Source organism: Sarcophilus harrisii, chromosome 1 (assembly GCF_902635505.1).
Source record: "Sarcophilus harrisii chromosome 1, mSarHar1.11, whole genome shotgun sequence".
Lineage (NCBI taxonomy): Eukaryota > Metazoa > Chordata > Mammalia > Dasyuromorphia > Dasyuridae > Sarcophilus > Sarcophilus harrisii.
In genome coordinates this window covers 103,501,242-103,515,010 of record NC_045426.1, presented here as the reverse complement: position 1 = coordinate 103,515,010, position 13,769 = coordinate 103,501,242, and the positions used below count along the sequence as shown (strand labels likewise).

General features: G+C 31.2%; 1 protein-coding gene across 2 annotated transcripts in view; it reads left to right on the top strand.

The window, feature by feature from the left end:
• Positions 1 to 13,339, top strand: part of CNTLN (centlein) — a 429,193-nt gene extending 415,854 nt beyond the window's left edge. For both annotated transcript variants that reach the window (XM_031961486.1, XM_031961482.1), the window contains one exon: positions 12,701 to 13,339. In XM_031961486.1, the coding sequence (XP_031817346.1) occupies positions 12,701 to 12,802 (102 nt within the window). In that variant the 3' untranslated portion in view covers positions 12,803 to 13,339. The remainder of the gene's footprint in view (positions 1 to 12,700) is intronic.
• The last annotated feature ends 430 nt before the right edge of the window (positions 13,340 to 13,769 follow it).

Sequence of the window (13,769 nt, the reverse complement as noted above, 5' to 3'; positions counted from 1 at the left end):
CAGGACTCAAGAGAAGCAGAAAAAGGTAAAAAGAACTCTTGAGAACTGTATTTCTGTTGTGGATATACATAAAGACTACATGTATAATTTGATTTTACTGATATAACATAAAAAGGGAAGTAGAACTGGGAAAGGGATAGTGTCAGAAAAAGGGAAAAGGGGAGATAAAAAGAGGGAAACTACATGTGACAATGAGGCAAAGGAAACCTACCATATCTGAGGGAACTTAGAGAGGGGGAGGAATATTGTGTGAATCCTACTCTCATCAGAGTTGGCTCAAAGAGGAAATAACTGACATATTTATTTTACAGAGAATCTTCTCTCACCTTATTAAAAAGTGGGAGAGGAAAAGGGAAAAGGAAAAAGAGTAATAAGGGAAGGGTACAAGAAAGGGAAAGGGATTCAAAGGGAGGAGGGAGGGATCCTAAAGAGGGAGAGCTGTGTGAATTAAGTGGGACCAATAAGTTTAATACGAGGGAAAGGGGGGAGGGGAGTAAGAAAAAGAAAAGCATAATCTGGGGATATTAGGATGGCAGGAAATACAGAATTAGTAATTTTAACCGTAAATGTGAATGGGATGAACTCTCCCATACAGAGGAGGCAGATAGCAGACTGGATCAAAAGTCAGAACCCTACAATATGTTCTTTACAGGAAACACATTTAAAACAGGGAGATACATACAGAGTAAAGGTAAAAGGCTGGAGCAGAATCTATTATGCTTCAGGTGTTGTCAAAAAAGCAGGGGTAGTCATCTTTATCTCAGATCAAGCAAAAGCAAAAATTGATCTATTTAACAGAGATAAGGAAGGGAACGATATCTTGCTAAAGGGTAACATAGACAATGAAGCAATATCAATACTAAATATATATGCACCAAGTGATAAAGCATCTAACTTCCTAAAGGAGAAGTTAAAAGAGTTGCAAGAAGAAATAGACAGCAAAACTATAATAGTGGGTGATCTCAACCTTGCACTCTCAGAATTAGATAAATCAAACCACAAAACAAATAAGAAAGAAATTAAAGATGCAAATAGAATATTAGAAAAGTTAGGTATGATAGATCTTTGGAGAAAACTGAATGGTGACAGAAAAGAGTATACTTTTTTCTCAGCAGTTCATGCAACCTATACAAAAATTGACCTTATGTTAGAACATAAAGACTTCAAAATTAAATGCATGAAGGCAGAAATAGTAAATGCTTTATTTTCAGATCATAATGCAATAAAAACTGCATTCAACAAAAAGTTAGAGGTAAATAGTTTAGAACAAAAAGTAATTGGAAACTAAATAATCTCATCTTAAAGAACGATTGGGTGAAACAGCAAATTATAGACACAATAATTTCACTCAAGATAATGACAACGATGAGACATCATATCAAAATGTGTGGGATGCAGCCAAAGCGGTAATAAGGAGAAATTTTATATCTTTAGAGGCTTACTTGAATAAAATAGAGAAAGAGAAGATTAATGAATTGGGTTTGCAACTTAAAAAGCTAGAAAAATACCAAATTAAAAACCCCCAACCAAATACTAAACTTGAAATTCTAAAATTAAAAGGAGAAAATAATATTGAAAGTAAAAAAAAACTATTGAATTAATAAATAAAACTAAGAGTTGGTTTTATTAAAAAAACAATAAAATAGATAAACCTTTGGTAAATCTGATTAGAAAAAGGGAAGAGTAAAATCAAATTGTTAGTCTTAAAAATGAAAAAGGAGAACTTTTCATCAATGAAGAGGAAATTAGAGCAATAATAAGGAGTTACTTTGCCCAACTTTATGCCAATAAATTTCATAACCTAAGTGAAATGGATGACTACCTCCAAAAATATAGGCTTCCCAGATTAACAGAGGAGGAAGTAAATTGCTTAATTAGTCCCATTTCAGAAAAAGAAATAGAACAAGCTATTAATTAACTCCCTAGGAAAAAATCCCCAGGACCATATATATTTACATGTGAATTCTACCAAACATTTAAAGAACAATTAGCCCCAATGCTATATAAACTATTTGAAAAAATAGGGAATGAAGGAATTCTACCAAATTCCTTTTATGACACATTCATGGTACTGATACCTAAACCAGATAGGTTGAAAATAGAGAAAGAAAATTATAGACCAATCTCCCTAATGAATATTGATGCTTAAATCTTAAATTAGATATTAGAAAAAAAGACTATAGAAGATCATCCCCAGGATAATACACTATAATAAAATAGGATTTATATCAGAAATGCAGGGTTGGTTTAATATTATTGAACTATTAACATAATTGACTGTGTCAATAACCAAATTAACAAAAATCATATGATCATCTCAATAGATGCAGAAAAAGCATTTGATAAAATCCAACAAACATTCCTATTAAAAACACTTGAGAGTATAGGAATAAATGGACTTTTCCTTAAAATAATTAGTAGCATCTATTTAAAATCATCAATAAGCATCATATGTAAGGGGATAAACTGGAACCATTCCCAGTAAGATCAGGAGTAAAACAAGGATTCCTACTATCACCATTACTATTCAATATTGTATTAGAAATGCTAGCTTTGGCAATAAAAGTTGAGAAGGAGATTAAAGGAATTAGGGTAGGTAATGAGGAAATCAAATCATCATTCTTTGCAGATGATATGATGGTATATTTAGAGAATCCCAGAGAATCTACTAAAAAAGCTATTAGAAATAATCCACACCTTTACCAAAGTTGCAGGATACAAATAAACCCACATTAAGTCATCAGCATTCTTATATATCACTAACAAAATCCAACAGTTAGAGTTTCAAAGAGAAATTACATTTAAAGTAGCTATTGATAGTATAAAATATTTAGGAATCTATCTGCCAAGGGAAAATCAGAAACTATATGAGCAAAACTACAAAACACTTTCCGCACAAATAAAGTCAGATCTAACCAATTGGAAAAATATTAAATGCTCTTGAATAGGGCAAGCAAATATCATAAAGATGACAATACTACCTAAGCTTATCTATTTATTTAGCGCTATACCAATCAGACTCCCAAAAAACTATTTTAATGACCTAGAAAAAATAACAACAAAGTTCATATGGAAAAACAAAAGGTCAAGAATTTCAAGGGATTTAATGAAAAAAAAATCAAATGAAGGTGGCCTAGCTGTATCAAATCTAAAATTATATTATAAAGCAGTGGTCACCAAAACCATTTGGTACTGGCTAAAAAATAGACTAGTTGATCAGTGGAATAGGTTAGGTTCAAAGGACAAAACAGTCAATAACTTTAATAATCTCGTTTTTAACAAACCCAAAGACCCCAGCTTTTGGGATAAGAACTTACTGTTTGACAAAAATTGCTGGGAAAACTGGAAATTAATATGGCAGAAACTAGGCATTGACCCACACTTAATACCGTACACCAAGATAAGGTCAAAATGGGTTCATGACCTAGGCATAAAGAATGAAATTATTAATAAATTAGAGGAACACAGGATAGTTTACCTCTCAGATCTGTGGAAGAGGAAGGAATTTATGACCAAAGAAGAACTAGAGACCATTATTGGTCACAAAATAGAAAATTTTGATTACATCAAATTGAAAAGTTTTTGTATAAACAAAACTAATGCAGACAAGATTAGAAGGGAAGCAATAAACTGAGAAAACATTTTTACAATCAAAGGTTCTGATAAAGGCCTCATTTCCAAAATATATAGAGAATTGACTATAAGAAATCAAGCCATTCTCCAATTGATAAATGGTCAAAGGATATGAACAGACAACTTTCGGATTAAGAAATAGAAACTGTTTCTAACCATATGAAAATATGCTCCAAGTCATTATTAATCAGAGAAATGCAAATTAAGACAACTCTGAGATACCACTACACACCTGTCAGATTCGCTAGAATAATAGGGAAAGATAATGTGGAATGTTGGAGGGGATGTGGAAAAACTAGGACACTGATACATTGTTGGTGGAATTATGAATACATCCAGCCATCCTGGAGAGCAATTTGGAACTATGCTCAAAAAGTTATCAAACTGTGCATACCCTTTGATCCAGCAGTGGATCAATTGGAGAATGGCTGAATAAATTGTGGTGTATGAATATTATTTTTCTGTAAGAAATGACCAGCAGCAGGATTTCAGAAAGGCCTGTAGAGACTTAAATGAACTGATGCTGAGTGAAATGAACAGGACCAGGAGATCATTATATACTTCAACAACAATACTGTATGATGATCAGTTCTGATGGACTTGACCCTCTTCAACAATGAGATGAACCAAATCAGTTCCAATAGAGCAGTAATGAATTGAACCAGCTACACCCAGCAAAAGAACTCTGGGAGATGACTATGAACCACTACATAGAATTCCTAATCCCTCTATTTTTGTCTGCCTGCATTTTTGATTTCCTTCACAGGCTAATTGTACACTATTTCAAAGTCCAATTCTTTTTGTACAACAAAATAACTGTATGGACATGTATACATATATTGTATTTAACTTATACTTTAACATATTAAATATGTATTGGTCAACCTGCCATCTGGGGGAAAGGGTGAGGGGAAGGAGGGAAAAAGTTGGAACAAAAGGTTTTGCAACTGTTAATGCTGAAAAATTACATATATATATGTATATATATAATATATTAATTATTTTTAATTAATTAATATAATAATAAAAAGCCATAAAAAATATTAGCCGGATTCCCAGACATGGAATCTATGCACTGTTCCTGTGTTCTTCTTATCTTACCTTAATTCCCAATTTCAAGTTTCCTTTTGTTCCATGTGGTTTGCCTTCTTTGGTGAAGCCCTGATATATGTCTCATCTTATTTTGATCCTTAAGCTATCTTTAGCCTTGTTTAAGAGCCAGATCTCTGCAACAACTGTCAGAACTATGAACTAATCAATTGCAGTATCTGCACCTTGCACATACCTCTTCCGACGAACTACAAACCTAATTTTCCTGACCCTCATCAGTCTTCTTGAACATTGAATAGTCATTTTGTTGATCATGGGTCTCAAAACTTACAAAACTTTTTAGTTTTTATAGTATGGATATTATACAAATAGTTATCCCAATTCTGTTCATTTCATTCTTCATCAGTATAAAAAAGTCCTCAAATTCTTCAATTTTGCACTATAGATGTTATAGTATAAATTGTTCTGATTCTGTTCATTTCATTCTGAACCACTTTATGTAAGTCTTTCCATGTCTTTTGGAAATTATTTCCTCATTTCATATGGAACAGTAGAATTCCAAAAGTATTCATATTGTACAACTCATTCAGCTATTCTTTATTTGAGGGGTCTCCGTTTAGTTTTACTTTACTTTTTTTTAACCAATGTAATGGGCTGAGGCTTGAGTTGATGCACTGAGGTCCCAAGCACATGAGGCTAAATAGTAATTGGACTATACTCTATTAATATACATGCTTGGATAAAGAATGGCCCCCGCCCACTCTCTGTGCAAGTTCTGATGTGTTGTTGTATAGGAAATAATGATTTTGGTGGGTGGGGACAGAGAGACAGGAAGAGAGGCTGGGAGAGATTGGCCTGGGTTCTATGCTTGTAGCTGCTGGTCATGTGGCTGTTGGTCTAGCTAGCTTCTTGATTCAACTGCACACATTGCTATTGCCTATTCTCTTCCACCTCCTATCTTTCTTCACTGAGAATAAAGATTGACGATTTTCCCCTAACCTGAATTCCTGACTCCGGCTGATTTTAAAATACGCGGTCTTCACAAACCAACACAGAAAGAGCTGTAGGCCCACATTGCCAAATATGAATTCATCAATTTAACTTAATAGTCTGTAGGCATCTCAAATTTAAAATGTCTAAAATTAAACTTTTCTATCAGTCCTTCTCTAATTCTCAATTTCTTTCTAGGAAATTATGATACTTATAATCACTCAAGCCTACAACTGTGATGTTATCCTCTATGCCTTGCTTTTCTTTCCTTCATTTATCCAATAAATTTACAAATCTTATCCTTTTTTTCTCTGTAATATCTTTCAATTATCTCTCTACTCATAAAGCTACCCTCCTTATAATTTAGTCCAGTAGTTCTCAAATTTTTGTTTTCAGTATCTTTATCCTATTAAAAATTATTGAGGATCTCTCCAAAGTGTTTTTGTTTATCTAGATTATATTTATAGACATTTACCATATCAGAAATAAAACTATTTTTGAATTTGTAGACCCTCTAAAAGGGTTTCAGAGATCCCCAGGATTCTCTAGATCATACTTTGAGAACCACTGATTTAGGTCCTCATCATCTTTTGCTTTAATTATTTTAATAGCCTCCTAATCCATTTCCCTGCCTGAAGTCTCTCTAAACCAGGGGTTCTTAACCTCATGTCTCTGAATTTGCCTTTTAGAAAACTGATCACTGATTCCAACACAATTGTAATCTGTGTATTTTATTTTATGCATTTAAAAACTTTTTTTTATCCTGAAAAGAGTTGATAGATTTCACCAGACTGACAAAGAGATTCATGCTACTTTTTAAAAAAGGGTTAAGATTCCTGCTCTTAATTCATCCTTTACATGTCTGCCAAAATGATTTTCCTAAAGTGAAGTTCTGACCCAATTATTTTCCTGCTCTAGTGGGGAAACTCTGAATCTCTATTACCTCTACAATAAAATATAAATTACTCTGGCATTTAAAATTTTGCACTCTTCTGCTTTTATAGACATTTCTTCAATATTCCTTTCCAAACCTATTGTTATTAAGATAAACTGTCCTCCTTGCCATTTCTCATATGTGACACAGCATCTCTTATCATAATTGTGTATCCTCTGGCATGAATCTGTTGGGCAGCTATGTGTTGCAATGGATAGAGTACCAGGCCTTGATTCAGAAGTACTTATCCTGAGTTCAAATTTAGCCACAAACATTTACTAGTTGTGTGACTCTGGACAAGTCATTTAACCTTATTTGTCTTAGTTTACTCATTGCGTAAAATGAAGGGAAGTAGAAAAAGGCTAACCTTTACAATGTTCTCCTGATTCTGCTCATCTTACTTTGTATCTTTTATATAAGTCCATATTTTTCAGAGAACATTTTGCTCATAATTTCTTAAAACACTAATAGTATTCCAGAACAGTCACATATACCAACTCATCCAGCCATTTCCCAATTGATGAGCATATTATCAATTTAGAGTTCTTTACTATCACAAAAAGAGCTGCTATAAATATTTTTGTACAAAGACATTCTCCCCTTCCCCACTTTTAAAATCTCTTTGGGATATAGACCTGGTAGCAATATTATTGGGTCAAAAAGTCTACACTTTTATAGCCCTTGGGGCATAGTTCCAAATTGTTCTCTAGAATGGTTGAATCAGTATACATTTCAAATAGTACATTAGTGCTTTAATTTTCCACAAGCTAATATTTATCATTTTCCTCATTTTGGAAATGAGGCCTTTATCAGAACCATTGAATGTAAAAATTTTCCCCAGTGTATTGCTTCCCTTCTAATCTTGTCTGCATTAATTTTGTTTGTGTTAAGCCATACCAATATTATCTGACTCTGTGTATTTATGATGTACATACTTGTGACTCTTGAAAAAGGTTATGAATGACTCTTTTATTTGTCAGTCTAAAGAGAACTTAAGGACCATCCTTTCATTTATGAACAACTTTTTTTTATCTTCCAGTTTCATTAATATTGTGAATGTCAGCATTAGTAGTTTAGTTCCTTTAATTGTATTTCATCTTATTGGCTATTGAACATGTAGTTTATATTATTTTTTAAGTAAAAGCATTCATTTTATTTTTCTTCATTTCTCCCTGCTACTGAAAAATGAAAAATAAAAACAAAACCCTTGTGATATATGCATAGTAAAGCAAAGCAAATTCTTACATTGCTTATGTCCATAAATACATGTCTTATTCTTCAAATTGAGTTAATCACCACTCTTTCAGGAAATGGATAACTTTTTTCATTATAGATCATCTAGAACAATGGTTGGTTATTATTGTGTTGGTGAGAATTAAATCTTTCAAAGTTATTCATTTTTTAATTATTATTTTTATTGTATAAATTCTTTTACTGGTTCTTTCTTTAGTCTGCATCAGATCATTGACATATTCCCAGGGGTTTATGGCTATTTTTTCTGAAGCTGTGCATGTTATAATTTCTTTAGGCAATTTAATATGCAGTTACATTCATATACTATAACTTGTTCATATTTCCTCAGTTAAGGGGCATTCCCTCAGTTTCCAATTCTTTCCATAAAAAAGAATTATTACAAATATTTTTATGCCTATGGATCATTTTCCTCTTTCTGTGATCTCTTTTAGATAGACCTGGTTATATATATGTATATATATATATAATATTATATATGTATATAAATAATATTATATATAAGATATAATAGTATAACCGAGTCAAAGGTTATACAAAATTTATAATGTTTCAGGACTATTCAAATTTTTGTTTAGAATGCTTGGTCAAATTCATAGTACTAGCAATTGTGTGTTAATGTACCCATTTTTTCACAACTTCACCAACATTTGTCAATTTGTCAATTATCTTTATTATCAATTTCACTTTTCTAATATGTCAGAAGTAAAACCACAAAACTGTTTTGATTGTGATGTCTTTATTAGTAATTCAGAACATATTTTCTTATGCCTTTTCTTCTCCTGGATGTCTTCTTTTGACAGACAGCTTCCTTTTTATTTCTTGAACCATTTTTCACTTGAGGAATATCTTAAATTTGAATCAGGTTTTTGATATATATATATATATGCATACATATATATATATATATATATATATATATATATATGTATGTATGTATGTATGTTGAAAAGATTTTAGCAGGAAAATTGCTAAAGAGTATTTTCTCCGAGCTGTTTTCTTTCTAATCATAGCTTCATTGATTTGTTTGTTGCAAAGGTGATGAGGTGGTTCAGTGAATAGAATTCCAGGTTGGAATCAGGAAAACCTGAGTTCAAATCCAGCTTCAGAAATTCACTTCAGCTAGACGGTATAGTAGATAGAGCATCAGCCCCAAAGACTGGAAGACCTGAATTCAAATCTGGCCTCAGATACTTAACACTTCATTTGCCCCCCAATTGCCTCAAGAAAGAAATTAGAGAAATTTACTTACTGTGTGACCCTGGTTAAGTCACTTAACCCTGTTTGCCTCAGTTTCCTTATCTATAAAATGAGCTGGAGAAGGAAATGGCAAACCACTCCAGTATCTTTAAGAAAATGACAGAATGGGGTCACAAAGAATCAGACATAACTGAACAATAACAACCAAAATCATGTTTTATCTACTTTATACTCCTTGTTTAGTTATATTCATAGATCTGAAGATTTAATTTCTTTAATTTATTTCCTGATCCCCTGGTTTGTTTATGATGTGACCTTTTATATTTGTCATGTATGCTTTACACTTAATTCCAGCCAGTCTGCTTTCCTGTTTTCCCAGCAGTTTTTGTCAAGTAGTGTGTCCTTACCTAGTACCTAGGGTCTTTGGGTTTATCAAACACCAGACAAGTTGTTTAATTGTTTCTATATGTTATAGTTCTAATTTCTTCTACTGTTTAATCTCCTTATTTCTTAACCAGTCCCAAATTGTTTTAATGATTACTACTTTCTAGTTGTAGTTTGAAAACTTCTTTCTAATTGTTTCTACTAGGTGCCTTTCCTTTCCCCCTTTTTCCTTGTATTTCGTTATTTTCCTTGAATTTCTTGACATTAACAAATGAATTCTGTTATTATTTTTTCTAGCTCTGTGATACAATCCTTTGATAGTTTGATACTAAACAAATTAATTTTGATAGTATTATCTTTTTTATGATATTGCCTTGTCTATTCATGAACAATCAATGTTTCTCTATTTAAGTATGTAATTATTTCCATAAAGTGTTTTATAGTTGATTTCATATAGTTCCTGTGTATATATTTTGGTAGATAAACTATCGAATATTTTATACACTTCTTTTTCTATCACTTTTTGTTAGATTTTGTTGACTATATTCATAAATGCTTATAATTTGTGTGTTTTTCATAATATTCTCCTTTACTAAAATTATTGTTTTGATTAATTTTGGTTGTTTTCTAGGGCTCTCTAAGTAAAGCATAATGTCATTCGCAAAAAGAGATAATTTTATTTCCTTTTTGGTTATGCTTATTCCTTATTTTCTTGCAAGATTTCCTAACAAAAAGAACATTCTTGCTTTATCCCTGAGAGGCTTTTTGAAAGGCCTTTAGTTTATCCCCATTACATATAATGTTGATTTTTAGTTTTAAATAAATACTACTTAGCATGTTAAGGAGAGATCTATTTTTTTTAGTGTTTAAAATAAAAATAATTGTGTTTTCTCAATATATTATATATTATATATAATTATTTACATATAATATAATTTTTGCTATTTGTTGTTAATGTGGACTTTTTCATTGACAGTTTTTCTAATATTGAACCAACTCTGTTCTATCCCTGATATAAATAAAACATAATCATGGTGTATAATCCTTTTGGTATGTTCTGTAAACTTTTTACTGATATTTTATTTAAAAATTTTTCAGTGTTCATTAAAAAATTGGTTTATAGCTTTCTTTCTCTATTATAGCTCTCCCTGCTTTTAAGTATCAAGACCATTTTTGTATTTTGGAAATAATTCAGTAGAATCAGTTTAATCCTTATAAATAGTTAGAAAACTATGTGATTCTTAGCATCCCAAGGAGGTGGGCTTAATTTAGGGTAAGCTTTTTCCATGAAAATTATAATTTTAATTTTGTGATAAGAAATATATATATATATGCATATATATATATATATATATATATTGCTGAGGGTGACATAGCTAAGAAGTGTTAGAAATAATATATTTTAAAGAAAGATGTATCACATTTTTCATGTCAAATGTTTATTTTATTAAGTTGAAAATTACATAATAGAGTTTATTTTCCACTTCAGTGAATAATTAACCTTAATAAGCTGGGAATGTTTGGGAGGTATGGTATGAAAATAAGTTTAAAGCGTATTTGAATATTTTTGTAAAATATTTTCCTCACATTATTTTATGTTTGTTTTACCATTATTAATTGAAGCATATAAAATGGCACCTATCAAACCAATTTCCTTCTTAATTTTAAAGTGAAACAAATTAATACAGGCTAGAATAGATAAACAACATAGATAGTAAATTAATTTGGAACAGATATAGATTGCATATATATGTGTTTATAATTAAAATAGCATCAGAAAAAATTAAATCCTCAGATTTGATAGTGAACCTCACACTTAGATAAAAATTGTATTTACTTTTTTATATTTCATCTATTCAAAAAAGTGCATTTACCCTTATTTACAGACTCACCCTTAAAATATAAGGAGAACATTGATAAAATGAAGCCATTCATTTCATATTGTGGAGTCCTATCTCACTAATTCTGTAAAACAAACAAACAAACAAACCCTGAGCAAATTGATTTTTTGCCTCAGCTTTCCCACATCAGAAATGTTGATTACATGTCTGGTCCTACCTATTTTTTAAGGACCCAAAAGTACATATATCATTATATGTGATGTGTTGGTGAGAGCCCTGCTTTTGATGTCCAAGGACTTAGATTTGAATCCAGGTTTTACTGCTTCCCAGTTCACTTCTGACCTTTCAGAACTTCATTTTTTTCCATCTGTCAAAGGAAGAGGGTAAACTAGAGAATCCTCAAATCACTTCCAGTTCCAAATCCTCTGTATGCTGCTCTCATTTTTATCACTAACACTCTTTAACTGAGTGTTTTGTTGAAGAGAGCCTATTATCAACCCCCAGAATGAGACCATTGGTTAAAGTAGAGAACTCAATGTATTGTCATGCATTTCTCTAGAAGTTTTAACATTTTTGTGGGATTTTTTTAATAAGAATTAACTGATTCTATCTTAAATGGTGAATTTCAGATAAGAGAGAGTAAAAATTTCTATATTCTAAGAAGAATCACTTCCTCTGAGAAGGAGAGGAAGGGAAGAGAATTATGAGGGAAATTTCTAAACCAATTTAGTGGGATTAGAAGTTCTTTGAACAGTTTTGTAAGGTAAAGGGGACAAAAGTTTGATTAGTTTACAAAAAGGTATATAAATTACAAAGCCAATCAGAACCTTACTCTTCACTATAAACTCAGCAGTCTGCAACATGTCTATTATACTTTGATACTCCAAACTTTTCTCTAACATCCTAATCAATGGATATGTTTTCCTCATTTTTTACACTAAAGTTTCACTGTACAACTGTTGAGATCTTTCCTTATAACACAGGGAAGTGTATTGATAGTTCTCTCTCTTTCTTACATGAATGATGAACTAACAGTACACTTTCACACAGGCCTGTGGACCCTAGAGATGACTATAACCTATTATTGATCAACTGATTGAAGATAAATGGCAAAGCTCCTTGTATTTCAGATTACATCATTAACATGGTCAGTAAACCATGAATTGTTCAATAAGACGTTTATCTTTTTTCATTTTACGTTTGCTCTTTTATCATTTTTATTATAAAGGACAAAATTACCCACACTAACAAGAAAAATCAGTTTTAAAGAGATCAGAGGAACATAAAGTAATATGTGCAAAGTTGTCAGAAATAACTGAATGAAATCTGATGGCTTGAGGATATTTAGCTGTTTTTTTTTTAACTGAAGGAAATATAGAATTTTGACAATCATTTTTTTTCTCTTTTTCTCTTCCAGTTTCCATTTGCTGCATGTTTATTAGGAGCAATAATGGAAAAAATAAATGAGAAGAAGAAACTAGTTGAAGACTATATTAAATTTATGAAAGCTGTTGGATAATATTGCAGTGGACTGTTTTTCAAAATATAAAAGTTTTTTAATGTGGTATGATTGGAAAAAATATGAATTATAATCAGATACAGTAACTATTCCAACTATCAATAGTCAGGTTCAATACAAAAAAAACAGGAGTCTGTGAAACTAATTAATTGTCAACAAATGAAATTAATTAGGTGAATAACCATTTAAAAGGAAATAGTGTAGCATTTGATTGTTGAATACAAATATTGCCACAAATCAATGCAAACTTAAAAATGATTTTCCTTCCAGTGAACAAGCTGAGAATATACAAATTGACTTAAGTATACAGAGGAACCAGCAGATATTTGGAATCTATAATGTTGAGGTTTTAGGAAGAAATATACTGAAAGTATTTTTTCTCTTAACAAGACTGCAAGTTATATTGTATTTTATAGAAGTGAGTAGACAGTTTGATTTGTAAACAAATATTAAATAAAGCATTTTAAGTTGAGGATAAGCTATTAATAAAATAATAAAAATTGTATGGTCCAATTGTATTTGTTATCATTGAATCATGTAGGAAGTATTTTGTTTTAATATATTTTGCAAAAATAAAAGTATTGTTTTATTTTTTGGTCAAAATTTTGTGTGGTCATATAAATTATCATGGGACCACAGACCCAGGATATAAAAGGCCTACAAAATTCAAGTTGTAGACAGATAAGTAGTTTAAAGAAAAATAAAATCTCAATGCACAGTAGTAATAATAATGAAATATCATACTTATTGAAGTGACAAAACTCAGTCACAAAAGACTTATCATGTTTGTCATGTTGGAAGGATGGTGAAGGATATATGAAAGTGAGCCCCACTAGAGCCTTATCTTCAGTAAAATCTTGGCGGCTGCTGTTCCCTTGAGAATACTGCAGTGATTTTTACCCCTCTTTGTTATGAGGCTATTATGAAAATAAAATGAAATTAGAGATGTCCAAGAATTTTGAAAATT